Source organism: Narcine bancroftii, chromosome 3 (genome assembly GCF_036971445.1).
Source record: "Narcine bancroftii isolate sNarBan1 chromosome 3, sNarBan1.hap1, whole genome shotgun sequence".
NCBI classification, from domain to species: Eukaryota; Metazoa; Chordata; class Chondrichthyes; order Torpediniformes; family Narcinidae; genus Narcine; species Narcine bancroftii.
Genome location: NC_091471.1, coordinates 25,288,671 through 25,314,714, shown reverse-complemented (window position 1 = coordinate 25,314,714; position 26,044 = coordinate 25,288,671). Strand labels below are relative to the sequence as shown.

Genomic DNA, 26,044 nt, shown 5'->3' with positions numbered 1-26,044 from the left:
GCAGAGACTCAGCGAGCCAGGCATCTGCGCATGTGCTAAGAAGAGCCACAGCGAGCCGGGCCTTCTGCGCATGTGCCAAAAGTCAGCCGAGGTCAGAGCGGTGTGGTGCGTGCGCATGCGTCGAGACCTCAGGCCGGTGAGGCCTGAGAAAGCACGGATCGTTTCCATTTTGTAAGGTAACTGAAACGTATCAATGCCTTTGGAGAGCAGCGTGTAAGGTGCTTTGAAAGATGATGGAGGGCCAAGGGCTGAGAAGAGCGAGGAGGTGACCTTTGAAATGCTGTGTGGCTGGGTTGATTGGCGGGCCCACAGACGGGGCAGGAAGGCTTCAAAGTGTCGGAATTGCGTGCATGACCTCTGGGTAATCTTGGAGTAAAAAATAATCACATGTATTTTAATTTGAAATATGCAGCTCAACAACAGGCCCTTCCAGGGCACCAGTCTGTCCTATCCAAATGTGACTTTTGTGACCAGTTAATCTACCCACCCGACCATGGGGACATGGGAGGAAGCTGGAGCACTCAGAGGAAACTCACGCAGTCCCCAAGCTCATGGGGGTGGGGGTGGAATGTATAAACTCCTGACAGACAGGTGGATTCACACCCTGGTTGCTGGTACTGCTGCAGCCAAATATTTCAGTCGCTCCTGAGGGGCATGGAAATGCTGGGATGTGGGTTTGCTTATCCTGCCATTGGATTGCTTGCTGCAAGTCGTCTCAAGCCTGCAGAAGGGACTGTGAAATTTGAACCAGATTTGAGGTCTTGGGTTTTGTACTCCAGACTACCCTGGGTGAAGGATGCATTTCAATATCAACCTCCGCCTTCCCTGAGAAGCTAATGGGGAAAGACATGGTAAGCGTGAAGTAAATGAATGGCTCCAGCAGGGCTGAAGTTGGCTGTTATTTTCATGGTGGATATACATTCAAGATTCTTTTTATTGTCAAGTAATGTCATGTAGTATTACACAAAATTGCCTTCTGCCTGCTGTAAGGCAAAGATTTGCTATTGGTGTCACCCGGCGCACCAGAACTGCCACAGCCTCAACAGCTGTACAGACTCCTGTTCGGCAGTATTAGGAACAGCATTCATTGATGTGAACTATAATACATGATTTAAAAAAAAAATAATTTGGTAGACAGACAAGGCAAAGAACATGTTTTTCCCTTCCAAATATTCAAAGGAGGTATTTTGTACTCTTTCATTTTGGATGTTTTACAAGCAGATACCATCAATATGCTTGTGGTTACCATCTTATCTTGGTTAGAATCATTTCCACTCCTGATTGTTGATGCCTTCTCCCCAAGTAAAACATAAGAGCTCTCAGGACAGGCCATGTTCCTACTGAAATCTTAAAATTTGGCAGTGAATAATTCACATGTAAGAAAAGAATTTTCCAGTGGCACTCTGAGTATATAAACAAGTTTGCGGTAAATGCAGAAAGTTTTCCTGGCTTCCAACCTTTGGGAAAATAATCACCATCCTACCTTTTCACTGCTGCTGAATCTAACAACCCAGAGGCACAATTGACTTGACCCTCATTGTGCAGGAAAGGTGCAAGGTGGGGCTGCAGCCACTATTTTATGAGCTCACCATAGACTTGGACTCCATCAGTGAAAAGTGACTGGAATATCCTCCTCCAATATGGCTGGCACATGGGCTATAAACATGTTGGCTATAAAGTTAACCAGAGGGTCTGAACAAATTTCAAGTTTATTTGTCACATTATACAAGGAACAGTGAGAAGGGTTCTTTTGCAAGCAGTCTAACAGATGAACTCTAATATTAATACAGCCAAACAAAATCACAGGACAAGAGCACACATTGTAATGAGAAAGATCAATTAGTACAAAGCAAGAACAATATGAGAGCACTGTTGTGGAGTTCATTTAGGATCCTGATGGCTCCAGGGAAAAATGGTCTAAGCCTCATGGTGCACTTGTTCCCTTTTCCAGATGGGAAAAGGGAGAAGAGAGTATGTGGTGTGTAAAGTGTCCTTTAATATGTTTGACTGCCTTTCCTAACGGGTGGGTGATGTAGATGGAGTAAGTGGAGGAGAGGCAGGTTTGCCTAAGGTTCTGAGCTACATTCACCACCATCTGCAGCGTCTTCCAGTCTTGAGCAGAATAGTTCTCAAGCCACACTGTGATGCAACCACTATGTGCTTTCCACAATTCACCTGTCAAAGTTGTTGATGGATAGGGAGATATGCTGAACTCTAAGTAAATCACAAAAGATTTGATATTCAGCAGGACTATGGTGTTGAAACAATATTTGGCTCTAGCATCACGTATTCTCAGGAGATTCTGTTGTCAGATAAAACAATGTTATTTCAATCTTTCTTGCCACAATGTTGCATCTCATCTGCAAGTAATTTCTCTCCTGAGTGAAAGTTGACCATCAGAACTAATGGGAAGCTATTCAACTTGCACAACAACACTGCAGAATCAAACTGCATTCTGGAGAGGGCATTTGTACTTGTCCACACTCAGTCCAAGTGCTAAGCTGCCATCAACACTTTAATTGAATCATGAGAGGGTGGGTCGCATGTTCAACATCCACAAGGCAAATGACCAACCTGGCCATGCTGCATTGTATGGCGAAAGATAAAGTAATGCAACATGATCCTGGAAAACAATCCACTGAGCAGTGATCCCTGTCTTTGTATATGTTTCTGTGATCTCAACCACCTGGAGCATACATCCTAAGGCATTGAGAAAATACCACCGTACAATCCTCAAAAATCATCACAAAGACAAGCAAACCAGCATTGGTGTTCTCTCCCAGGCCAACATACTCAATATTGAATGGATTGTTACACTCTGCTATGTTGGAGTGATGAGTGTAAATCTGAAGAACATGGGAAGGCTCTGCATCCACCAGATACAAGTGTTCTGTTGAATATCAGTGTAGAATTGATAGAATGTGTTTCACTACTTTCCTGTGTAGGTATCTTTTTGTCATAAAGCAGAAGTTGACTATTGAAGGTGATCTCCGATCCCTCGGGAATTTTTCAATGAAATTGTTAATGCTCGTGACCTTGGAAATTCAAAGCCCAAAAGCACTTATTATTCTGCATTTTTTTCAGTACTGGAGACACGCCAAGACCCCCCACACTTCACCGTTATGGCTCTGGTTAACTTCTGGAAGCTTCCCAGAAGGATCTGCAATTGGCGAACATATTCAAAAAGCAGCAGATGCACTGAAGAGAAAAGACCTGAAGAAAAGACAGAGAATGCTAATAATAAGTCAGGTGTAAAGTTTGACAGAACCAACCTCTTCCTGTCTATCACAGACTTGCCAATGTTGGACTATAAACTACATTCCCATTCTGCAGCTTATGCTTGCACTAAAATACAGACACTGCAGAATGTTTCAAATGAGGTAGATAATTACAGAGATGCTTTCTCACTCCTGGTGGAGCATGTTCCATCCAACGTGGGAATCAAGCAAATCCGCAACACCTACATGGTGACTTGTTCTCGCCGACTGTTCAGTGTCACAAACACACTGCTGGATCTAGCTTATAGTAAGTCCAGTGAAGAACGGCATGGTAATGCCCAGTGGCCCGTTGCTTCAAAGGAAAGTCAGGAGTCGGACATTGTGGAGGTGTACGATACAAAAGAAGATCCTCGAGGGTTCCAAAAGATTGGAAGTGCCTACAGAGCTCTGTGCTTCTGGAGCTCCGAGCAGAGAGAGGAACTCTCTGCAAAAGAGGGGCAGAGGATTCTGGGTTATGTTTCCTTCCTGAAAAGTAGCCTGACCCCAGAAAGAATATCAGACTATGTTTGGCAGCTTAGCTGGTTGCCAACTGATCAGCACGACCTGATGAAGGCAGATTCCCGCTTTGCAATGCTTTGCCGGTATAGCTTTGACAACCTGGGAGCGTTTACTTTGACTCAGCTCCTCCACCTTCTTGAGGCCATGGTTCGTCTTCAGCTGCCCCCTTCCCATGCATTCCTCAATGCCTTAGAGGCTGAGTTCTGCCGCCGTGTGTGGGATATGGAGTTTAATCAGCTCTTGTTCCTCGCCGACTTGTGGCGCTGCCTTGGGCGATCTGTCCCACGGTACATGAGGCTGGTCCTGAGTTACGTGAGCTTGCGGTGGAAAGAGCTGACCATGCCCCAGCTGGTTCAGCTTCTCTACATCATTGGGGAGAGCAGACAGGCACCTCTTGATCTCATGCAAAGGCTGGAACTGCTGCTCTCCACTCACCTAGACCAGATGAACATGGAGGAAGTTGGAGCTGTTTGCCTAGGTTTCTTCAAGTCAAATAATGGATTTTCTGAGCAGCTGATGAAGAGGATCGGTGACAAGGTGGCTGCCAACATGGAAGACATCAGCAATTATAGCTTGGTAAATGTGATGAAAATGTTCCGTTATACACACATGAGCCACTGGCCTTTTCTGAAGCGACTAGGAGAGGTGGCAGCAGAACGGATTCCCAATATTGGCACTCAGGGGGTAATGCACATTGTGCTGGCATGTGCATCATTGCACTATCGGGACAGTCGCCTCTTGGATGCTGTCGCTGCCAAGGTGCCTTCAAAGGTACGGTACTGCAGAAGCAAAGACATTGCCAAATACCTCTGGTCCTTTTCAGTTTTGAACTATGAGCCTGAAAATGCAGAGGAATTTTTTTCTCGCTTAACTGAGCAGCTACACCACAAAATGCATGAATTTCAGCGTTTCCCGGAGCATTTCCTCACTGCTTTGTTGGGGCTGGCATTTACTGAACGCTTCCCTTACGACCTCATAGATGTCGCTTTGAGTCCACAGTTTATCAGACTAGCAACTGAAGCAAGTAAGTTTGAGCTAAAGAAAGATCTCTTCACGCTTGATGGAACGGTGGCAATTGAGTGCCCCAGTTACAAAGGCCACCGTCTCCCTTTGCATCTACAGCAGGAAGTCAGAGAACTGCTCTGGAATTTTGCCAGACAGGATATTTGTGTGAAGCCTGAGATGGTCGAAGCTGCCACTTTGCTGCAAGTAATGTTGGGTGGCCCTCAGTTTGTGAAGAATCATCTGATTTTGCCGCATACCAGGTCAGCTGACCTTGAGGTGCACTTTGACTCCACCGGTAAGCCAATGCCATTTCACACTGAACTGCTGAACAAAAAGGCACAAAAACTTGAGTTCAAGTTCAATGGCGTTCAGATCACTGATGAGTTAATTTCCTTGCTTGCTAAAAGCCAAACGAGTAAGTCCATTTTAAAAGGTAACCCTGACAACTTGGAAGTGAGAGAAGATGTGGAAAACCTGCACAAAACTGAAGATGTTAAGGAAAGAAGCTGCATGGAATTGAATGCAAAGCTATTAAGAAATGATGTGCACCTTACAGGCGATCTTGTAAACCCACTGACTAACTCAAAGATGGCAGACAAAAAGACCGTTTCCCTGCCCAATGAACGATCAGAAATCAAAAAACTGGCCATTCAGGTATCGAACCGTAATCACTACTGCCACAATTCCCACATCCTCCTGGGATTGCACAGTATGAAGAGGAGGCAGTTGGTTCGAGCAGGCTATGTGGTCATTGAGCTTCCATATTGGGAATGGGTCCCATTACTTAAAAGAACTCGATCTGAGAAAATCTCCTACCTACATCAGAAACTCTACAATTCACTGGGTTGAAGTAAAAGATGCCTTCCAGGAAGGAGATAATACTTTTCTGACCAGAATTATACATTCTGAAGCTCAGTGATTCCTGTGCTAATGCAATTAAGAAATTCCACATAAAAATCCTTGCTGTATCTTGGGAAGAAATATTTATTTTTTAGGAATGTCATGGAGCAAGAACCTCTATTATTTGATCAATTGGAGTTGGCTGATCTTTTGGTATTTATTGATCCAAAACAGCTGTTGTGTGTTCTGACAACAAATTTCTCCACTTTGTTCTTTTACCCCTTTTCTTCCAAAGGCAATTCTTACACTGAATGAAAACTGACTGATTTACCACCTGAGCATCTCCATTTTCATTTTGTGAAATAGAATTTTGAATGCAGGCAGACTATTCTGTGTAATTCCATCATTTACTGATTCAAAAGGTCCGTGAACAACTGAATCCATCATCTGACATGGGTTGCTATAATTATCCCCTTACAGCCAAAAGACCATGACCTTTGTTCCTCTTGCTGGACTGAGATCAGTTGTCCTTCCTGTGCCTTATTCTGAAAACTCTTCAAACAACATAGTTCTTTCAGAATTGTATCAGTGCAGGCGACGTGAGAATAAACTTGTGCAGATGTAAAATAGACAGCATTTTATTATATCAAACATTGTTGTAAATTAATAATAAAATACATTGCACTAACGTTCTGAATTGACATAATATATGGAATGACCTGAATTCTCTCAGCTTGCAAAGAAGGTCTACAGTACAACTCTGAATGTGGCTGGGAGTCCAAATGCTTAATCTGAGAAAACATTATTAATGCATTCTATCTTCATTCAGGTTTTGTAAATTGTGGTCTAGGTGCTAAACTTCAAAGATTGCACCAAGGGAACAACTGAAATGAGAAAGAATATTTCACACTCATTACTTTTTTGTAATGATTGAATGTGTAAGGGATGATATTGTAAGAGGCTGTGTTATAGTTTTACCCTGTATTTCATTTCCATCATCAGGATGTGTATTTATCCTGTGGAAATCGGATAAAGACTGCTTGTTTTGCTGTGATTCTGTTACCAGCTCATTTTGGAGTTCTGTCTCAACCAGCCTCTTGCTATGCAGAATGAGGAATTTCACTAAAAAAAAGAGAATGTAGATAGATTTCCACTTTAAAAAGGGAAACCTGCCAAACTTTCATGATCTGAACTCCAGCCCCACTATTGTTTTGGCCACTGGAAATCAGACATAGCTATCATTGTTGCCAAAGTCCGATGTTAAAAGTTGTGTGGGTTGATAGATTAATTGGCTACTGTAAATTTCTCCGGTAGTACAGACAGATCTTTAGTGTCTTGTATTAGCAAAATGACTAGGGTAATATTGGGAGGTTTAAGAGCCTAATAACTGTGGGAAAGAAACTGTCCTGAAACTTAGATCAAGTTCAAAAGGGTTTTAGCAACAAGGAAATCTATGAATATGAGAATTAGGGCTAAAAGAACACAATATAGACCTTTCGATCCTCAATGTTGTGCTGATGCATACTTACCTTAATTAAAAAGTACTAAACTCTCTCTTCCCTTTAACCGTCTATTTTTCTTCTAACCTGTCTAAGAGTCTTTTAAATGCCCCCAATGTTTCACCCTCCACCACTATCCCTGGCAAGGCATTCCAAGCACCCACAACTCTGTATATATAAAAAAATTACCCCTGATGTCTTCCCTAAACATTTCTCCTTTCACTTTGCACATATGTGGTATTTGCTATTCTTGCCCTGGAAAACAGGCACTGGCTGTTCACCCTCTCTATGCCTCTCAATCTTGTAAATCTCTATTAAGTCTCCTCTTATCCTTCTATGCTCCAAAGAAAAAAGTCACAGCTCTGCTAACCCTGCCTCATAAGGCTTATTTTCCAATTCAGGTAATATCCTGGTAAATCTCTGCACCCTTACCATAGCTTCCATATCCTTCCTGCATGTGGTGACCAGAACTGAACATATGTTTGACCTCACCAGAGATTTGTAGAGTTGCAACATGACCTCTCTAATCTTGAACTCAATTCTCCAATTAATGAAGCCCAGCATCCCATAGGTCGTCTTAACTTTCTTATCACCCCGTGCTGCGACTTTGAGGAATGTATGGATTTGGACCCCGAGGTCCCTCTTTTCATCTCTCTGTTAATCTGACAATTAACCCTGTACTCAGCCTTCTGGTTTGTCCTTCCAAAATGCATCACCTCACATTTATCCGGATTGAACCCCATCTGCCACTTTTCTGCCCAACTGCATCCTACCTATATCCTCTTGTAACCTTCAAAAACCTTCAGCTCCCTCCACAACTCCTCCAACATTCAAATCATCTGCAAACTTACTGACCCATCCTTCTGCCTCTTCATCCAGATCATTTATAAAAATCACAAAGAGCAGGGGTCCCAGAAGAGATCCTTGTAGTACTCCACTAGTTACTGACTACCAGGCAGAATACTTTCTTTTCACTACTCTCTGCTTTCTACCTGCAAGCCAATGTTTTATCCACAAAGCCAAGGTTTCATGGATCCCATGCCTCATGACTTTCTGAATGAGTCACTCATGGGGAACCTTGTCATTTGTCTTACTAAAATCCATGTAGACCACATTTACTGCCCTACCCTCATTAATTTTGTTACCTTCTCAAAAAATTCAAATAGGCTTGTGAGGCATGACCTTCCTTCACAAAGCCATGCTGACTATCCTTGAGTAGACTGTACTCCAAATGCTCATAGATCCTATCCTTAAGAATCATCTCCAATAGTTTGCACACCCCTCACAAGACTCACCGGTCTATAATTCATAGGATTCTCCCTATTACCTTTTTAAACAAGGGGATTATATTTGCCATTCCCAATCCTCCGGCACCTCCCCTATGACCAAAGAGGACTCAAAGATCATAGCTACTGCCCTATCACTTTCCACAATATCCTGGTGTATATCGTGTCTGGCTCTGGAAACATCGATCTTGATGTTTTTAAAAAGATCCAACACTTCCTCTTCCTTAATTGTCAACCATAGTTCCATTTTCCTACCATCTTTTCCTCGTGGCATAAGTGGTCCCTAAAATTCCTCCACATTAGTTCTGTACTTTCACCCTTGAACATCTCTTTCCAATTTACTTTCACTCATTCCTGCCTCATCCCATTGTAATTAGCCCTTCACCAATTAAGCACTTTCCCATTTTGTCTGCTTTTTTCCATAGCTGTGCTAAAGCTTAGGGAGTTGTGGTCTCTCTCGCCAAAATGCTCCTCCACTGAGAGGTCCATCACCTGACCAGGTTCATTACCCAGGATTAGATCCAGTATGGCCTCTTGGTCGGCTGGTCCACATACTGTGTCAGGAATCCTTCTTGGAAACACCTGACAAATGCAGCCCCATCAATCCCTCTTAGGAAGAAATATTATGGAAGTTGAAATCGTCCATAACTTCAACCCAGTATTTCCTGTACCATTCCAAAATTAAGCCAGATACTCAGCCAGGATGTAATGAAAGGAAAATTGAACTCCAGGGTCATAGCTCATTCTTGCTTCTCCATTGTCCTTGATTTTAATCAGGCAACATTCTCTATATGCTTACAACATAATTATGATGTAAAATTGGAGTTAAAAGAAAAAGACCTACTTATTGATTTGTGCTTTTAAAATTATGAAAATCATTGTTATGTGCTGAGATTTGGGAAAATTTTTAACAAGTTGGGTAAATCTGATTTTTTTTTCATAATTTTTGTCAGGTTACTGAAATCTCAGCAATAATGTGAAGAAATTAGAATCTATGAAGTTTTCTTGACTTGTGCAGAAAGTATCTAAATTTGTTCCATGTAAATAAATTGTCAAAATTTATATGTAATAAAAAGGCTTATCTTTTAGGAATATGTCTTATTCTGGTTTGGAAAATTACAGCTCCATGTCTGAGGAAAAAAATGAATTATTTTTCTGATTCTGCATTCAACTACCCAGGACAGCCTGAAACATTATTTTTCTTTCTCAAGTTAATTGGCAAAAGTATCTGTAATTTATCTAGAAATTTGATGTGAAAAATACACTGCTACAAAAAGTGGTAAGAGTCGAAAACTGAAAATTAAATCTTGAAAACATTAAAGACTACATCCTTTATCTAAGAGTATAGTGTCTAATGTGTACCTCCAGGTCGTTGATTTCAATGGGGATATTTCCATTAAGCATCTTAGTTGTTTGCAATTTGTTGTGTTGAATTTTACAACCATTGGAATATTGTGGTGTTTTGTTTTTTTTTAGTGATTTATAAAGTGATCAAAAAGAAATGTAAGCTTAGCACTTATTCCAATGCTTTTCTCACAGAAACTCTACAATAGAATATAACCAAAGCATGTTTTGGTCAGATGTACATGACACCTTATCACCACTGCAGGAAGTAGCTTCACCATTTTTATTGTGCGAAGAACTGCTAAATGGGGATATGATGTGTGAAGCTTTAATGTGAAAACCATATGATTTCAAGATCTAGCGGCAAGCGATCCCATCTCTGTGACTGGTAGGGTATTAATCACTTACACATTGTGGCTGAAGACCAGTTTGGTGTTTGATTCTGATAACGATTCAATGAGTTAATACATTTTCCCCCTCCATTACAGAAGAAACATCTTTTGGGACTTGTTCTTTGGGGTCAGAGAATGATCAATCTTTGCCTCCCAAATTTAAAACCTAGGATACAATGCAATAAGGTAACTGATCACTTTATACTGATATTACCTGCAATTGTAAGAATTCAAAATGCCACTTTCCTCCTACATTGTGCAATTAGAATTGTTTCTCTTTGAAGTCAGCAGATTAGCAACATGTAGATTTGGGAATCAGGCAGGGTGAGGCAAGGGTTATTGTTTGAGAATAATCAATTTCCCTTCCTCCAGCTTCCACATGGTATTGGCTAATAATGAAATCTGGATGTTGTTTTCAAAAGCAGGCAAGGCAGTCCTCCATAATGATTCATTAATGCAAAGTTGTTTAATTCCCTTAACTCGTTATAAATGGATCACACAATTTTGGAAGAGTAAGTTCCAGTCACTCATGCTGCCTGACAGAGATTACTAATTGTAGGCAACATTAAACTGCAACTAACAGCCACAACTCTAGTTTTGCACTAAAGGCATGACCACACCACTGGTGGTACACAAATGGTATGAAAGACAGGGTGGACTTTCCCTGAGGTCCCAACTCTTGTACTCAATTCCTTAGTCTATAAAGGCAAGGATGCCAAACATTTTTTGCACTACTCTATCTACTCCTGCTGCAACTTTCAGGGAGTGTGAACTTGGACCTTGCGGTCTCTGTATATTAACACATCCGATGTCTCTGGGATTTATTCTATATGTCCTACTAGAATTTGACCTCTCGGGTGCATCACCTCACACTTGTTGGGATTCGATTCCGTCCACCACTGCTGCTCAACTTTTCAGTTGACCCATGTCCCACTATATCCTTCAACTTTATTTTTCTATATACAAGTTCACCCATTTTTGTCTTCTGTAACATGAGTAAGGAAACCACTTGCAATGTCAAGAAGCTGTTTGTTATATGCAATATAATATAATTAAATAAAGGTCCTAGCACTCATTACTGTGGTACACCGTTTGTTAAAGATTTCTGGTCAATAAAACCCCATACACCACTACCCTCAATAGAAACTCAATGTCATTTAGTGCCTTGTTTCTGAATCCCATCAACCACCTTAAATATTTATGCCCTTCACAGTATTCTGAGATTTCATACAATCTACAACTGTAGAAACAATCTATCAAGCTGACAAGTTTGCAGATTGGGTAACAAAGATAGTATATGACAGTGTTGGCCAAACCGTGGCTCGTGGCCACATGTGGCATTTTGACATAAAATGTGCGGAAATATGTTGGCTAATTCAGGAATTGTGTGATCCAATGCTCGCATTGGACATGTCAGTGAATGTGGCTTGCGATTGAAAATGTATGGTATGTATACTGTATATGACCCGTGTAAAAGTCAAACCCCCCACCCTCCTTATTTTTGGCCTCGGGTCAGAGATCCCAACACCCCAATTGCAGACTCTCACTAGGACCCATCCTCTGCCCTCTGGAGCTCCCAAAGCCCTGACCACAGACTCTTGGCAAGGCTCCCCATGCTTGCCCATTCAAGCTCCCTATGCCCTGTACTTACACCGAAAAAGAGTAATATATGCGTGTTATAGTTGATCCCCTAAATTTTACTCTAAAAATTGGTCCACAAAATTCGACTATTGCACGAGTATATGTGGCATATATACTTTTTGATTATTGAAACAAATACAAATTAGCAGTTTAAAAACTATATCCATGAATAAATATTATTACATGTATTTCTTAATATTTTTGTAACAAAATGTGCACGTAAGGAGTAAAAATATGAACGCAATTTTTTTTAATGACTTGCTGTAGTCAGACATCTAAATTTTATTGAATGGGGCTCTTGCGTTAAGCAAGTTTGGGCACCCCAGTGTAGGAGGCAATCTTTATATTGTATGCAATACATACATGTGGGTGTTGCATATTGCAGATTCATCAAGCTTGGTCACCACCCCCCCCCACCATCCCCCATCCCTAGTAGCAACAAAGTATCAAATAAAGTTTTTAATCAAAGTGACAGAAGACATTACTTTTGTGCATTTTTCACAGGTCTGTGCAGATGGCTACGAAGTAAGCAATTTGATATCTGCGGACCCTGTGAGCAGAAAGTGTGGATTCCGTGCTGAATACTTCATCAAACCTCCACTACACGTTACTGTTTCATTCCCGTTTAAAGTGGAGCTTTGTCGAATTGACTTGGAAGTCTCAGTGGGCTTCCAACACTCTTTAGGCTTGGACATCTATACATGTACAACACGTAATAAGTCTCCAACATGGAGTGAAACTTCCTCGCAGAATTCTCAGCCTGCTGGCCAGACCTTTTCTGAGAATGATGTTTTCACACTGGTGGGGAAGGTTTCGCTGAAAAACCAAACCAAAGTATCTTTCAGGCACAAAGCATATCAACCCAGAGCTCCTTTTAATAAGTTTAAGGGGCCTACTGCTTTTGACAATGATACTTCCATGCAGGATTTGTGGAACAAAGGGCAATTTTCTTTGACAAACATAAATCACGTCAGAATTTGCATCACTTATGTGTCGGGGGGCAGTGTGCCGGGTTTGAGAAGGGTGGAAATCTGGGGGCAACCAGCTAGATCATCCCCTCATAAACTTATTGAAAGCATCCTCAAGGTTTACCAAGAATACAAGGCTGAGCAGTCAATTCCAGCAATCAAGAAAGGAAACTCTTTTGTCATGCCAGCTAGTGATGGTCTAGAGCCAAGTGCCAGTGGATCTCTGCTGACCAGTGAGAGCATTCCAGAGGAATTTCTGGATCCCATCACTTCCGAGATCATGGTCCTTCCGATGTTGCTTCCTAGTGGCAAAGTAATCGATCAGAGCACACTGGACAAATATAATCGGTGTGAGGCTTCATGGGGCCGAGTGCCAAATGATCCTTTCACCAGTGTCCCCTTCAACTGCCATTCCAAGCCAGTGCCTCACTTGACACTTAAATCAAGGCTGGACTATCTCCTGTTGCACAACACAGCATCAGGCCATGGCGTTGTGGGTAGAACTCGAGTTGGTTTTGTGGCCTCGTCTGCAGTGAAAAGAAAATCAGACTCCATACAAGATGCAGACAACGTGAATACTGCCTCGGAACAATTAAGTGCCTGCTCGAGTTCAAATTCTGCTCTTGTTCCCGCTTTTGATGAAAAGAGATTCAAAGCAGAAACAAAAGGAATACAAAAGCCTGAGCAAGATTTGGGTATAAACCTTATTTCTTTTTGCATTCTGTCAGCATTGCTATTTACAGATTTTTATCTTCCAAAGGTATGGATTGGGACTAGGATTCTCTTCTACCCAGTGTCAACTATAGTATCAGAATGCAAGTGACTATTGCATTTGAGAGTGTCGATAGATTACAGGGCAAGGTCAATTTGTAGACACGGGACTGCAGATGCTGGAACCTGGAGCGTAAAACAAACCTCTGGAGGAACTCGGGGTTGAACTGCTGAGTTCCTCCAGCGGTTTGTTTTTGCCAAGGGAAATTTGGCTAAGATTCATCTTTACTTTTGCAAAGTTATTGAATGCTATTAACAGTCATTGACTAATGAGAGCAGGTGGTAAATCTCGAACAATTCATTTAGTAAAGAATTCAAGATACCTCCTGTACTCAGTGGCAAAAATATGGAGCCAATTTGCTTATAGTTGGTTAAATCGCAGGAATTATTTATGGTGCAATTAGATCAGTACTACGGGAAGAAAGGAATAGATGAGATTAAGGGATGAAAACAGGACAGGCCTCTCAATCCTGTTCCATCATTTGTTAAGGACATCGCTCACATCTGCCACCTATCCCTTTAATATCGAAAAAAGGATAACTCTCAGCCTTGAATATAGTATCTAATCACTTTCACCTCCCTGTTCTTTCCACGCAGCCTAATTTATTAATGAAATCTTGGTGACTGTTGAATATTCTCTCACCACCTTTCAGACTGTATTTGTCGTTATAATTCATGAGATATAAACTGTCTCGCATCAGATCCAGCTCTTTTTCTCAACCTGCACAATATTTGCTCTCCGGATTTGGGCTCTTTGACTGGAAAAGGATGCTCCTTTTAACTGTCTTGAGCAGCATCTGTGGGGGTGGGGATTGGGAGGTTGAAGCCCTGAATCAGGACAGAGAGTAAAATATGGAGGTTGCCAATGTAGAGAGAAGGAATGATGGGTAGATGGAGCTGGGGAGGGGAGAGGCAGGTGAGTGATAGATGGAAGCAGGCAAGGAGGGATGCAAAGATTAGTTTTGTGGGGGTTGATGAAAAACTAGTGGAAACTGCCAGAGCTGGGGCAGGAGGCGCATGATGTGTTGGCAAGTATGAGGTTTGGGAGGTGCTGACGACACATGGACAAAGAGTGCTCCTCTGAGCAGTCAAAAGCGTGGGATTCTGATGTTTTGATGGGTTTTATTTTTAAATTAGACATACAGCATGATAACAAGCCTTTCTGGAATTGAAATGTTCCACAGGTGGCTGAGAAGGCCAGGATGTTGGGTGTATTTAAGGCAGAGATTGATATGTATCTAAATTGTCATGGTATCAAGGGCTATGGGGAGAAGGCAGGGGAGTAGGGCTGTGGGAGAATGGATCAGCTAATGATGGAATGGCAGAGTGGACTCGATGGACTAAATGGCCTTCTTCGACTCGGATGTCTTATGGTGTTGTTGTCATTTACACTCATTGTGTACAAAAAGCATTTTTATTTTCCTCACATTCCCATCAGTTCCTCCCAGATTCTGCCACTCAAGGGACAATTTGCCATGGCCAATTAAACTACTAATCTGCACATCTTTGGAATGTTGCAGGGAACTGGAGTACCAGATGAACCCAGACAGTCAGATAGAAAATGTGCAAACTTCACAGCAGATCAGGATAAAACTCAAGTCACTGGAGCAGCAACAGCTGTACTTGCTGTGCCACTTTCCTGACTAAGGCTAACTTCTTGCTATACATCAACCCCGGTGTTGAATACAAAAATGTTTCTGTGACACATAATAATGTATTTACTGAGCTGTTGGGAAACTCGAGGAACTTTTTGTTTTAACATGAGATGACCTCAGGTTATTGGCCCACATAGGAAGTACCAGTTACTTTTTCTTTTCAATACTTCCCATCATGGTAAATCAGAATCACTGATTCTGATCAGTGATTCTGATCTTTTGGGATCACCTCAAAGTTCAGATTTATTGTCAGAGTACACACATGACATCATATATATCCCTGAAATTCTTTTTCCTCTGAGACTGGCACAGTTGGTGCGACACTTGTAGGTTCACGAGGCTAATTTCTGGGGTGGCGGGACTGTCATAAATTGAAAGATTGGAGTAACTGGGCTCGTATACACTGGAATTTAGAAGGATGAGAAGGGATCTGATTGAAACAAGATAATTAATGGATTGGACATGCTAGAGGCAGGAAACATGTTCCCAATATTGGGGGAGGCCAGAACCAGAGGCCACAGTAGGCCATTGAGAGCAGAGTTGAGGAAAACATTTTCACTCAGTTGTAGATCTGTGGAATGCTCTGCCTCAGAAGGCAGTGGAACCCAATTCTCTGGGTGTTTTCAAGAAAGAGTTTGATAGAGCTCTTAAAAAATAGCAGAGTCAAGGGATATGGGGAGAAGGCAGGAATGGGGTATTGATTGTGGATGATCAGCCATGATCACAGTGAATGGTGGTGCTACTTGAAAGATCGAATCCAGCACTGTAAGTAGTTTGTACGCTCTCCTCATGACTGTGTTGGTCTCCTCTCACACTTAAATGTACAGGTTTGAACATTAATTGGTGGCACAGGCTTGTGGGTGCAAGGACCTGTACCATACTGAATGTCCAAATAAAAATGAGCTTGTTTCAAGTAATCCTGAAAAGAATCAAATTCTTTATGGCTCAGTATTGTTTGTGTCCAACAGGTTTGATTTCACATGAGCAGAAGTTAGTACAGAGCCTGGACAGCGCATTGGCTTCTGTCTTAAGTACGTTCCCATCCTTTACTACAAAGCAAAGACAAGACATACGACAGCCAGTGGGTGGCAGCAACACTGACAATTTGCAAGGTACACAATCAGTGATTCTGATTTACTTTGTGTTATGTTTCAAACATTGTCATCTGGGGTAAATCCGCATTATCGTGACACTTCAGAATGTGATGCAATCAACCCCATGTTGTAAGTTCAAACAGAGAGCGGAGCAGTTTTAAGAACGTAAACCGACACTGGCTCACGTCTTTGTCGGGAGGGAGGAATTTAAAGGGAACCTGAGGGCGGTGATCATCTGGAACAAACTGCCCGAGAAGGTGGTAAAGCCAGGTACAATAATGGACAAGTTCTTGGATAGAAATGCCAAAGAGGATTAAAAGCCTCCTGTCGGCAAAAGGGATTGATGTAGGTGGGCATCGAGCTTGGCATGGGCAGAGGGGCATGTTCACAAGATATAGTAGCAAAGGTAGGCCATTCAGCTCATCAAGTTTGTCCCGCCATTCTATCATGAGTTGATTCATCCTCCCACTCAGTCCCACTCCCCAGCTTTCTCCTAATAACCCTTGATGTCCTGACTAATCAAATACCTGTCAATCTCTGCCTTAAATACACCCAAAGACTTTGCTGTCTTAGCCACCTATGGCAACAAGTTGCACAGACTCACAACCCTTGACTAAAGAATTTTATCCGTGTCTCTCTTTTAAATTGATGCCTTTTATCCTGAAGTTGTGCCCTTTTGTCATAGAATCCCCTACCACGGGAAATGTCCTTGCCAGTTCTATTCTGCCTAGGGCAGTGTTTCTCAACCTTTTTGTTTCCACTCACATACCACTTTAAGTAATCCCTATGCCATTGGTGCTCTGTGATTAGTAAGGGATTTCTTAAGGTGTATATGAGTGGGAAGGGGAGGTTGAGAATCACTGCTCTAGATCCAATTGTTACTGAAATATTTCGGTTGAGAAAAATTGTCATTGGCCTATTTCCTTTGGAGTTATTGAGTCAATTAAGTACGATTAAAACAATGGTAACCTCATTCCTGATAATCGAATCCCAACAGCTTCCCAATCACCGATGTCAGGATAAAAGGTCTATATTTTCTTTTCTGCTCTCTCACTTCCTTCTTAAACAGTGGAATGACATTTACAATCCTCCAGTCTACCAGAACCATGCCAGAATCCATTGATTTTTGGAAGATCATTACCAATGCCTCCACAATCTCGACAGCTTTCTCTTTCAGAACCTGAGGGTGCATTTCATTCGGTCCTGGAGACTTATCTACACTTAGACCATTTAGCTTCCCATTACCTTCTCTCTTGTGATCTTGACTGCACTCACTTCTCTTCCCAGAGAGCCATGAAGGTCCGGTATTCGACAAATGTCTTCCATAGTGAAGATTGATCCAACATATTCATTCAGTTCCTCTGCCATCTCCTTGTCTCCCATTACTATATTTCCACCATCATTTTCAATTGGTTCTGTCTACTTTGATCACTTATACTCTATATTTTGTAAAGTTTTTTGCATCCTCTTTGATATTATTTGCTAAACTCCTTTCATAAATCATCTTTTCCTTCCCAATCACGTTCTTAGTTGTCTACATTTTTAAAAGTTTCCCAGTCCTCTATTGTCCCACTAATTTTTGCTTCCTTATCTCCCCTCTCTTTTGCTTTTTCTTTGGCTTTAACTTCCCTCATCAGTCACAATTGTCTGATTTTTTTTTTCCATTTACAAATTTTTTTTGGTATGTACCTGTCCTGTTTCTTGCAGAAACATTGCTGATCTGCTGTCTTCCCCATTGATGTTCTTTTCCAATTGATTTCAGCCATTTCCTCCCTCATGTGACTGTAATTTCCTTTACTGAATTACTGACTTTTGCCTCTCCTTTTCAAATTTCAAAGTGAACTCAGTCATATTGTGATCACGGCTTCCAAAGGGTTCCTTGACCTGAAGCTCTCTAGTCACCTTTGGATCATAACACAGCACCCAGTCCAGAACAATCAGTCCCTGGTGGGATCATCATCATGCTTCTCCAAAAAAGCCATCCCATAGGTATTAACGCTGTCCTTCTGACATGCCTTATGTATTTCCAGTTGTATTTTGAGATGCACATCCTACCTGCAGTTTGGAGGCTTGTATATAACCTGCCACTAGTGTTCTTTTACTATTCCTTAACTCAACCCAAAAGGATTCTACCTCTTCTGATTTCGTCCCCTTTTTGCAATGATTTAATATGCTTACCAGCAGAGCCATGCCACCCTTTCTATATCCCTTTCCATCCTTGTGATTCACTGTGCATCTTTGGATGTTCAGCTCCCAATGACCTCCATCCTTTAACCATGACTCAATAATGGCCATCATACCCTCCAATCTGTACCGCAAGATCATCCACCTAAGTACAAAACCTTCAGACCAATTTTTGAATGTGCTGGTTCTCTCATCCTTCCAGCTATTATTTTGTCTCGTTGTCTACTTGTCATCCTTGCTGCACCCTACCTTCGCTTTACTGCTGTTTCCCCCTTCTTCAGTCCTAGCACTCGGTTCTCATTCCCCTGCCAAATTAGTTTAAACCCTCCCTAATGGCTGTGTAAAACCTTTCCGCCAGGATATCGTCCTCCTTTGGCTTCAGGTGTAATCCATCCTTTTTGTATAGGTTGTATCTTCCCCAAAAGAGATCCCAATGATCCAAGAATCTGAAGCCCCCCTCCCCCGCACCACTTTCTCAGCCTCGTATTTATCTGCCTGATCTCGCTCCTTTTGCCCTCATTAGTACATGGCACAAGCAGTAATCAGATTACCACTGTGGAGGTCCTTGTCATCTTTCTCCTTAATTCCCTGTATTCCTTCTTCAGGAACTCTCTTTCCTATGTCATTGGTACCAACATGAGTCAAGACTTCTGACCATCTGCCCTGTCCCCTCAGAATGATGTGGACCCTATTAGAGACATCCCATACTACCTAGAACAATAAACTGGTTGCTGAGGGGGAATGACCTCAGAGATGTTCTCTACCTACTCCTGTGGCTTCAATCTATCACTTGCAGCTCTTTCTGTGCTGAATATTTCCTAAGATTCTACTACTGTATTTGACGGCATACAAGACATGTTGGCATACAAGACCCCTCCCCCTCCTAATTTTAGCATAAGATTTCAAGAAAAAATTATTTACCTCAATCAATTTGCTCAAGGGTCCTGTCACTTGCTTTCTCCTTCCTTCTCTTCCATCAATCGCTGTCTCCCGCAGTGCTATGGGGAGAGTGCTGGGCCTCAGTGCTCAGGCTTTGTTCGACGAGCCTGATCATTGAGCCTCAGCACTTCCCTCAAAGCACTGTGGGAGACAGCGAGCAACTGGACCACTGAGCAGCCTGAGCTGCTCGCTACTGCCACCTGCCCCCATGCCTCATTCAATCTGTTCAGGGAGCTATGCTCGTCAAACAAAGCCTGAGCAACAGGAGAACTGGTGGGCGGGAAGGAGGGAGAGAGCCTTCTTATCGGGGGAAGTGAGCGGCGGTGGCAATGACTCCTGAAAGCACAGGTGAGTAGTTTGAGCACTTTCCTCCTGTCGCCATCTTGCATTTACACCAACATGCTACCTTCATATATAAGACCCGGGGTGGTTTTTGAGGCTATTTTTCTTGGGGGGGGGGGGAGCTATGGCATCAAATATGGTATGTTGTCAGCAAATACAGAAAGATGATCAATAATAGGCTTACCAACTGTGCTCACATCCCTTATAATGAATGAATAAAGAACACAACTTCTTGGTTCACTGCATTACTGAAAATCTGCTGTATCTTTGCACAACCTCTCAGACAGGGATCTCCACCACCAAGAATAAAGGATGCATGGAAACACTGTCCTTCATGCATTTCCTGGAAACTCCCTACCCAAAATATTGAAGGAGATCAACAAGAACACAGTGATTTAGGACCAAAGGGGTTAATTTGGAAGAAATGCAGTGAATTGAACACCATGCTTAACCTCCCCTAGATTATCAGGTTGTCAAAGAAAATGGAATAAAATCAGAAACTGCTGGAAATACTTATGCATTCTGTGGAGAGAAGCTGAGTTAATATTTCAAGCCTATCAATTTTTATTAGATGTTATAATGAAAGGCCATCAACATTTAACTTCATTTCTGTCTGACCTGTGGAGTTGTTCCAGCTTTTTGTATTGTTGCTACAGATTTCTTGCAATATTTTGCACTTATTGAGGAAATTAGTTTACCAGTGATCAGTATCAAAATGTGAGAGTAATGGTACAGGTTCAAATTGCGGATGCAGCAATGCAACCTGGGATTTTCATTTATGTTAACATGTTGATTTTTTAATCCACAGAGCAAAATCCAGTCAATTCTGATGAAGCTTGTAGCACCTGCTCTGAGCCATTCTCTGCATATTCCCAGCTCCTGGTGGTGTACAGATTGTTGTGTGGACACCTCATCTGCAGGCCCTGTTTATCTGCGAGGCAGAAATTGTCAGCACCTTCCTGCTCGAGATGCAATAAGTCCATCTGTACCAGCGATGTGGTGCGAGTGCACCTTTAGATTAGTGGCACTTGGAGCTCCGTGCATTGAGGAAATGTTGGAAATCAAATCTATTGTCAGAGTACACCCATGACTTCACATCCCGCACTGTCTTTTTCTGTGGGCCAGGCAGAATTTCTAATTACTGGAAACTGTAAGCGCAAAGAAAGAACTGTAAACAATGTGCAAATATAAATATACAATAATAAAATATGAACAAAGTTTGAGTCCTTAAATGAGTCTCTGAATGAGCCTGATGTTCAGTTGAGGGGTAAGTATGAATGAAGGTATGTATGAATCGTGTGGTACCTCCACCTCCTTCCTGGTGACAGCAGCAAGAACAGAGCATGTCTTCGTTGGGGTGCATCTTTGATGATTGCTGCTGCTCTCTGTCAGTAATGTTTTCATGCCTTTCCTCATCCTGACTGGATGAGCCCTCCAATATATCCTGCCACAGTACCGAAAATGTTTTCTCTAACAAACAATGCGATTCCTCCACCTTTTATCCCACCCCCCCCCCCCCCGATCTATCACTCGTAAAACAACAGAATCCTGGAATATTTAGCTGCAATCACGCCCCTCCTGCAACCAAGTTTCACCGATGGCTACAATATCATATTTCCACGTGTCAATCCACCTTTCTTACAGTGCTCCTTGCTTTGAAATATATACACTTGCAAGAATGTCCCCCAAATACACTCTTGATTACCATTTACTTTTACCAACACCCCACCCCCCACTTCATTAACTTTAACCTGGTTTCTCCCTTCAAATCTCGGTGATTTACACTAATCTCTGCACTCTCATTCTGATTTCTGCTCCCCAAACCAAGTTTTAAACCCTCCCCAACATCTCTAGCAAACCTGTCTGCCAGGATATTGGTGCCCCTCCAGTTCAAGTGCAGCCCCTTGGTACAGGTCAGATCTAATCTTCCCTGGAAGAGATCCCAATGATCCACAAATGTGAACCCCTGTCCCCTGCACCTATCTGCCTTTTAGCCATATTGCTTAATTCCCTCACTATATCAAAATCTACAACCTTGTCTTAAATATATTCACTGAGGTAGCCTCCACTGCTTCAGTGGGCATCAACTTCCATAGATTAACCACACTCTGGGAAAAGTAGCTCCACCTCATCTCCATCCTAAATCTACTACTGTAGTGGCTGCTACCCACAGAAAACACCACTAGACTTGGTGGGGATTCCAGTAGAACTGTGTATTTGAATTTTGCATGTGCCCCTTTATGGCCAATGGGAGTTCCACCCTGCGCAGCGGTGACATCATCACGTGACCCGGGGCGCAAGCTGTGACCTAAGCCATAAGGCAGTGAGCAAGCCCTGATGGTGCCATCGTCTGCAGCAGTATGCCAGTACAAGCAGGGCCGGTTTGCTCACAGAAATGTGCACCGCCGCACAATCCTCCACCACCCCCAGAACTGGCTTACACATCCCACCTCTTGGGCAGACGGCCCCTCCATTTGGGTTGTTAGCCTCATGGGCTGGTTTAAGTCCACATGTGCTGGCTTTAGCTGGTTGACTAAAATGTTCCTCCCTGCCCCCAATGTCCAGAGTAAAGGCTTTTCCCGATCGCTGGAGGACTCTGTACAGGCCCTCGTACGGGTGTTGCAGGGGGGCCAGGTGCGGGCCACGTGGGACGAACACGAACTCTGCTGAGTCCAGCTCTTTGGGGATGTTTACCGGGTGCTTGCCGTAGTGGGTTGGCGGTGGGGATGTTAACGAGGCAAACTTGCTGCGGAGGTCCGCGAGTAGTGTCGGGGTCTCACCTCCCGGCTCAACGTCTAATCTGAGAAATTCTCCCGGCAGCGACAGCGGTGCACCTTAGATGAACTCTGTGGACGAGTCTTGGAGACCTTCCTTCGGAGCTGTTCAAATGCCAAGCAGGACCCACAGCAGTTTGTCTGCCCAGTTAGGTCCTCTCAGCCATGCCATGAGAGCCACCTTGAGGTGTCTGAAATGTTTTGAGACCATTCGCTTGGGGTTGTTTGATGGAGCTTCATCTCAAAGCAGTTCGCCAGATGCACCGAAATGTGCGACCCAGTTCGTGAGCAGGGCTCTGGCACAGGACTCAGCAGAAGTGTTCCTGAGGGGCATGGGTTCCAGCCATCTCATCATCTGATCAACCATGATCAGGAGGTAACGTGCATCCCTGGACACCAGTAGGGGGCCCACTATGTTGACATGGATATAGTAAAACCTGGCTGGCGGGTCGATGTGCTGTATAGAGGATCTGACGTGGTGCTGAACTTTGGTTGCTTGGCAATGCGTGCATTTCCTTGCCATCTGGGCCACTTGTTTCTTTAACCCATGCCAGACAAAGCACTCCGCCACCATATGCTCCGTCGTCTCGACTGAGGGGTGAGCCAGGTGATGGATCACCCGGAATGCTTCCTACCTCCACAATGGGGGTATTATCAGTCACGGGGAGCCTTTCAAGACATCGCACAGGACCACGTTGTGGCCACCTGGCAGCTTCAGGTCCTCGAGGCGCAGGCTGGTGATGGCAGTTCGGAGGACCTGAGCTAATTGTGTGTAGTTCAAGCCAGGGGACAAGTTGTGGATGGTAGGCCTGGAGAGCGTGTTGGCAATGACATTGTCCTTACCTGCCCAGTATCGGGTGTTGGTGGTGAACTCCAATATATAGGAAAGGTGTTGTTGCTGGCATACTGAATATGCTTCATGACCTCCCCACTATTTTTCTTTACTTCAACTGGTTCAACATTTTTTTCCCTAGTGAATACCGAGGCAAAGAAATCATTCAAAATTTCCCCCATTTCCTCAGACTTCTCACTCAGCCTACCCTCGCTATCTACAAGGGGTCCAATTTTATCTCTCACTAATCTTTTACTTTTAATGTACTTATAGAAACCCTTTGGATTGTATTGTATTTTACAAGAAATTGATAGTAAAAAAGACTGGGATAAAGATAAGTTGAAAAGGGAAAAAGATTTAGGACATAAAATAGCTGAAGAAGCTTGGATGGAAATTTGTCAGAATAGTATTCGGAAATTAATTAATGCAAGACTAGCGATGATCAATTATAATTTTATTCATCAGCTATATTTAACGCCGGAGAAATAAAAAAAATTGGTTTTAGTAAGTTGGATTTTTGTTTTCGATGTGATCAGACAGCCAATACTTTTTTGCATACTGTTTGGCTTTTTGATCGATTGCAACAGTTTTGGAAAGGTATTCAATCTGTTTTTAACAGTTTATATAATATCCATCTTGTATTAGATCCCGATATATTTTTATTAGGGAACATGCAATCATTAATCGATTTAGGTTTAAAGGATTATCAGATTTCATTTATCTATTTAGCTTTAGTTGTGGCTAAGAAATGTATAGCACTTACTTGGAAAGATATAGATATATTCTAACTTTAGATAAGTGGTATTTGGAAATGAAATTTTGTTTGACTATGGAAAGGATATCTTTTTCAATTAAGGATAAGATGTCTTTTTATAAGTTAAAGTGGACTCCGTTTGCTAATTATATGCATTTAAGTTTGATTTAAATATATGTTTAAGCGTGATATTTTAGTATTGACAATTTTTTTTTGTTGTTGTTAGAATTTTTTTTTAGGTTAAGTTTTATCTCTTTTTTTTGTAAGTGGGTTTTTTTTCATATATAATATTGTCAATTTTATTAACTCCACTCTTTATTTTGGGTGGGGGGGAGGTTGGACTAATTTTAAGTTAGACTATTAATATTGTGTTACAATTAATGGGGGGAGGGTTATTTTGTGTAGTTTTCTGATGTAATATTGCAATCATACCTTTTTAAATTTTGTTTTTCTATTTTTCTTTAAATGTAATTCTTTATTGTATTCATGTTATAAAAATTTTAAATAAAGTCTTTATTAAAAAAAAAAGCAGATGGGGCTCTGTCCCCCAGGCCATCGAGGTGCATCAGCCTGGCCGTGCAATGCCAAACGGGAGAGTGCAAAGGTGCTGAGAAGGAGGGATTTGAGGGTGATGTACTTGCCATCCTTGGGAGGATTGTGGATCAGGTTATCCACTCTGGCCGCTGTTTCCTCATCAAGGACACTCACCATGTGGTAGAATATGGTGGAGTCCGAGGTAATCTGCTGGAGTTGAAACTGTGCCTCCGCCTGCCGGAAAGACGTGCGGGGCCGGTGGGTCCAGAGGAAGGGAGCTTCACTGAAACAGTGCTGATTGCCGATAAATCCATGTTTTGAGATTAGATTTCGTCTGTGCTCATCGGGGTCATTTGAAAGAACTAATCCTCTCCACCTCAGTCACATCAATGCTGACAAGTGCGTTATCCCTCAGTCATGCCTTCCTAAAATCTTCCGTGAGAAGATTGCGAATCTCTGGAATTCATTCGCCCAACTGAAGGCCAGGATTGATTTCTGGATTGCAGAGGAATTCAGGGAAATAGGAATCGATCAAAAACTAATAGAGGCCACAGAACACACTTCACTAAATGGTGGAGCAGACTCATGGGGGCTGTCCGGCCTAGTTCTATTTCTTGTAAAGGTTCAGAAAGTAATTAAACAGGCGGATGAGATAGTTAATGATATTTACAACATGATTGAAGCCGATTCCCTCTATTGAAACCTGTGCATCCATTTGCACCCAATTAACCTACCGACCCCAGAGGGTGAGAGGAAACTGGAGCACCTGGGAAAACCTACGTCGGTCATGGAGAGAAGGTACAAACTCCTTAAATTCCGTGCCGGATTCATACCCAGGTTGCTGCCACTCAAATATTAGCCTTTATTTCAAGGGGTGTGCAATTCCAGCTGAGAAATCTGAAGAGAACATGTTTCCAAGGGACAGACTCTTAGTCGATCAGAGGGTCAAAAGTTAGTTGGGTCAGGAAGAAAATTCAAGTGAGACCAAGGTCAGAGCAGCTGCACTATCATTAAGGGATGTGGATATCCATGTAATGTGTAAAAGGCAAGTGCATAGTTAAGAAAGAATATGGAATTAATGCAGGCAACTAGGTCTAGCTATGGTAGATAATATGGAGACGGTTGGCGGAAAAATGTTTATGACTGATTAATTCGTGGTGCAGCACCAATTTCCATTTCCCAGAAAGACTGCAATGGAGCAAAAAAATATCCTCGATATAATTCACGAGCGCACTATCAACCTTAAGCTACATAACTGAGAGGTATGAGGATAGATGACAATGCCTTGTTTAAAATAGGGCACTTCAGGGAGGTCAGAAAAAGCTTATTTTCCAAGGGGGTGGAAATTTATGGAACTTGCTACCACAGGGAATAGTTGAAGGAATAACAATGATACATTGTAGGAAAGCCTACA

At 42.4% G+C, this 26,044-nt stretch overlaps 2 protein-coding genes across 2 annotated transcripts; both read left to right on the top strand.

Moving 5' to 3' along the window:
* Nucleotides 1-86: 86 nt before the first annotated feature.
* ubox5 (U-box domain containing 5) lies at nucleotides 87-20,968 on the top strand. The gene is made up of 6 exons (XM_069923592.1): nucleotides 87-176; nucleotides 9,946-10,138; nucleotides 10,239-10,328; nucleotides 12,288-13,446; nucleotides 16,146-16,289; nucleotides 20,545-20,968. The coding sequence occupies exons 3-6, from the start codon at nucleotides 10,278-10,280 to the stop codon at nucleotides 20,751-20,753; spliced, it is 1,563 nt and encodes a 520-aa protein (XP_069779693.1). The 5' UTR covers nucleotides 87-176; nucleotides 9,946-10,138; nucleotides 10,239-10,277; the 3' UTR covers nucleotides 20,754-20,968.
* LOC138757013 (FAST kinase domain-containing protein 5, mitochondrial) lies at nucleotides 94-9,741 on the top strand. The gene is made up of 2 exons (XM_069923591.1): nucleotides 94-176; nucleotides 3,085-9,741. Exon 2 carries the CDS (start codon nucleotides 3,123-3,125, stop codon nucleotides 5,628-5,630), a length of 2,508 nt encoding a protein of 835 aa, XP_069779692.1. The 5' UTR covers nucleotides 94-176; nucleotides 3,085-3,122; the 3' UTR covers nucleotides 5,631-9,741.
* Nucleotides 20,969-26,044: the final 5,076 nt, after the last annotated feature.